Genomic DNA, 1,978 nt, shown 5'->3' with positions numbered 1-1,978 from the left:
TTCTTTCTTATAGCCCAAATGGCTTCAACCTGATCATGGCCACGTCCGAACACAACCCGTCCACAAGTGGCTGCAGGTAAGGCCCTTTAGCTATTGTTGATGCTGTCAGCTGCCGTGAGTCGGCCCCGACTCCGGGCGGCCTGTGTGCTTCACAGTGGAGCTGCTTCATAGTTCGCAGGCTTTATAGAAATGGAAAGCTTTGCTACTGGAGGTTCGTTTTTTGGGGGGATGTGATTTGTTTTCAAGCTTCTAATAAAACATTACTGTGCACAGCTGTCTCTGTTGGGAACACAGCTGCACCCTGGCCTTTCGGAGCAGACTGGTCCTCTGCCAACTCCACCCCTGGGCCCTACAGGCTCGTCAGACCCACTCGTGCTGCTCCGGTGCCTGGAGTGCCTCCAGGCCTTCTCTCCTCCCAGCTCTGTCCAAACAGGTGTTGTCTGAGTGTTGGGCGTGTTCATCTGGAACATTCCTCACCTTTTTGCGCATTTGAAACCACTTTATCCTCACGTCTGCAGCCATTTCCATGTCCCCTCTGGAGCAGAATCCAGCTCTCCCTCCTGGGCATTGGGCCCTTGGCCCAGAGACCACTTTTCCCGCCATTCTCTCTGCACCCTCTGACAGAAGAGATGCCCCCCGCCCCCATCAGCCGGAGCCACCTGTCCTGTCTTCCTCCCGTCTCCTGGCATCCGTCAGCATTATGATCCCTCTCAAAAACGTCCCCCCTCCCCGAGGCCTTCCCGTGCTCACGTTGACGTTTGTGCACGGGCAGCGCCGTTGCTGTCCTCTGCGATCCCTGTCCCCTCAGCCCGTTCCCAGCCCAGCAGCGTGTACACTAACATTAGACAGATAGGAAGAGCAGGCGAGAGCCCCTGCAGAGCATACACACAGCCCCCAGGGGCTCGGCTGCTGGGGCCACCTGCATGTGTGGAGGCTTCTTTCGATACAAAGCCGCACTTCCACATTCAACAACCGAAACGAAGTGACAGTTTGTCACTGACGGTCTGGAAGGGAGCACGGATCGTTCCCACGGACACAGGGAAGGGGCGAATCAGAGTCAGAGAGCGTGAGCGGCCCCGGGCTCAGCCTTTAGTAAGGTCTGAGCGGGGAGACCGCTTTATCTCATGGCTTAGGGACTCTTGGCTAGTTTACAGCAAGCAGCAGGAAATTGGGGGGCTGGGGGCACGAATTTGTCAGAAGCGGCACAGGGTCCTTACCTGGGTTTCCAGCTGTGACATGTGGATGGAGACAGGGAGAGCTGGCCAGGAGGAACTGCCTCTGGACCATTATCTGGGATTTTGCATGCCGGTATGAGTTGATAGGAAGGCAAGCAGGCCTGCTTTTTTGAAATAAGTAATGTTTAAGCAGAGGCTGGAAGAAAAGGGATGCCAAGGCCTCAAAAATGGAGTGGGCAGAGGCCAGGGATGCTGCTCAGTAACCTACAACGCGCACCACAGAGAATGACCGGCCCCAAATGTTAGTGGCGCTGAGGTTGAGAAAGCCGGGGTTGGAGGCATGTGTCTCCAGAACAGGACACGCGGGAGGCTAATGCTTGGTCGCCTCTGTCTTTCATTCTGTGGCAGTGAGCAGTCTGGCAAAGCAGACATGCACAGAGAGCTGAGAAAGACCCTGAAGGAGCTGAAGGTCCACCTCCCTGCCGACAAGAAGGCCAAAGGGCGGGCCAACACGCTGGCCACCCTGAAGTACGCCCTGCGGAGCGTGAAGCAGGTGAAAGGTAGGGGCCGTGCACGTTGTCCAGACACCAGGGTCACAGCTTGCAGTGTGCCGGCTTTCTCAGACTCGGTCCTGAAACAGTTTTGTTTCCTTTTGGGCATCTGCAGAAACTCCAGAACACTGAAGGCTTGCCCAAACTGAGATGAGACTTCCTACCCTTTCTTTTTTTTATTTTTTATTTTTATTGTTGTGCTTTAAGTGGAAGTTTACAATTCAAGTTAGTTTCTCATACAAAACTTTATAC

General features: G+C 54.6%; 1 protein-coding gene across 1 annotated transcript in view; it reads left to right on the top strand.

Annotated features, from left to right (window-relative positions):
- The window catches only part of PER2 (period circadian regulator 2), a 37,604-nt gene that overhangs the window by 1,507 nt on the left and 34,119 nt on the right, over positions 1 to 1,978 (top strand). Inside the window, exons 2-3 of the mRNA XM_023740850.1 lie at positions 14 to 76; positions 1,584 to 1,735. Of these exons, the coding sequence (XP_023596618.1) occupies positions 14 to 76; positions 1,584 to 1,735 (215 nt within the window). The remainder of the gene's footprint in view (positions 1 to 13; positions 77 to 1,583; positions 1,736 to 1,978) is intronic.

The sequence above is a fragment of the Trichechus manatus genome, unplaced genomic scaffold (assembly GCF_000243295.1).
Source record: "Trichechus manatus latirostris isolate Lorelei unplaced genomic scaffold, TriManLat1.0 scaffold00165, whole genome shotgun sequence".
NCBI classification, from domain to species: domain Eukaryota; kingdom Metazoa; phylum Chordata; class Mammalia; order Sirenia; family Trichechidae; genus Trichechus; species Trichechus manatus.
The sequence above is the reverse complement of the archived record's forward strand: the minus strand, read 5'-3'. Positions and strand labels throughout refer to the sequence as shown.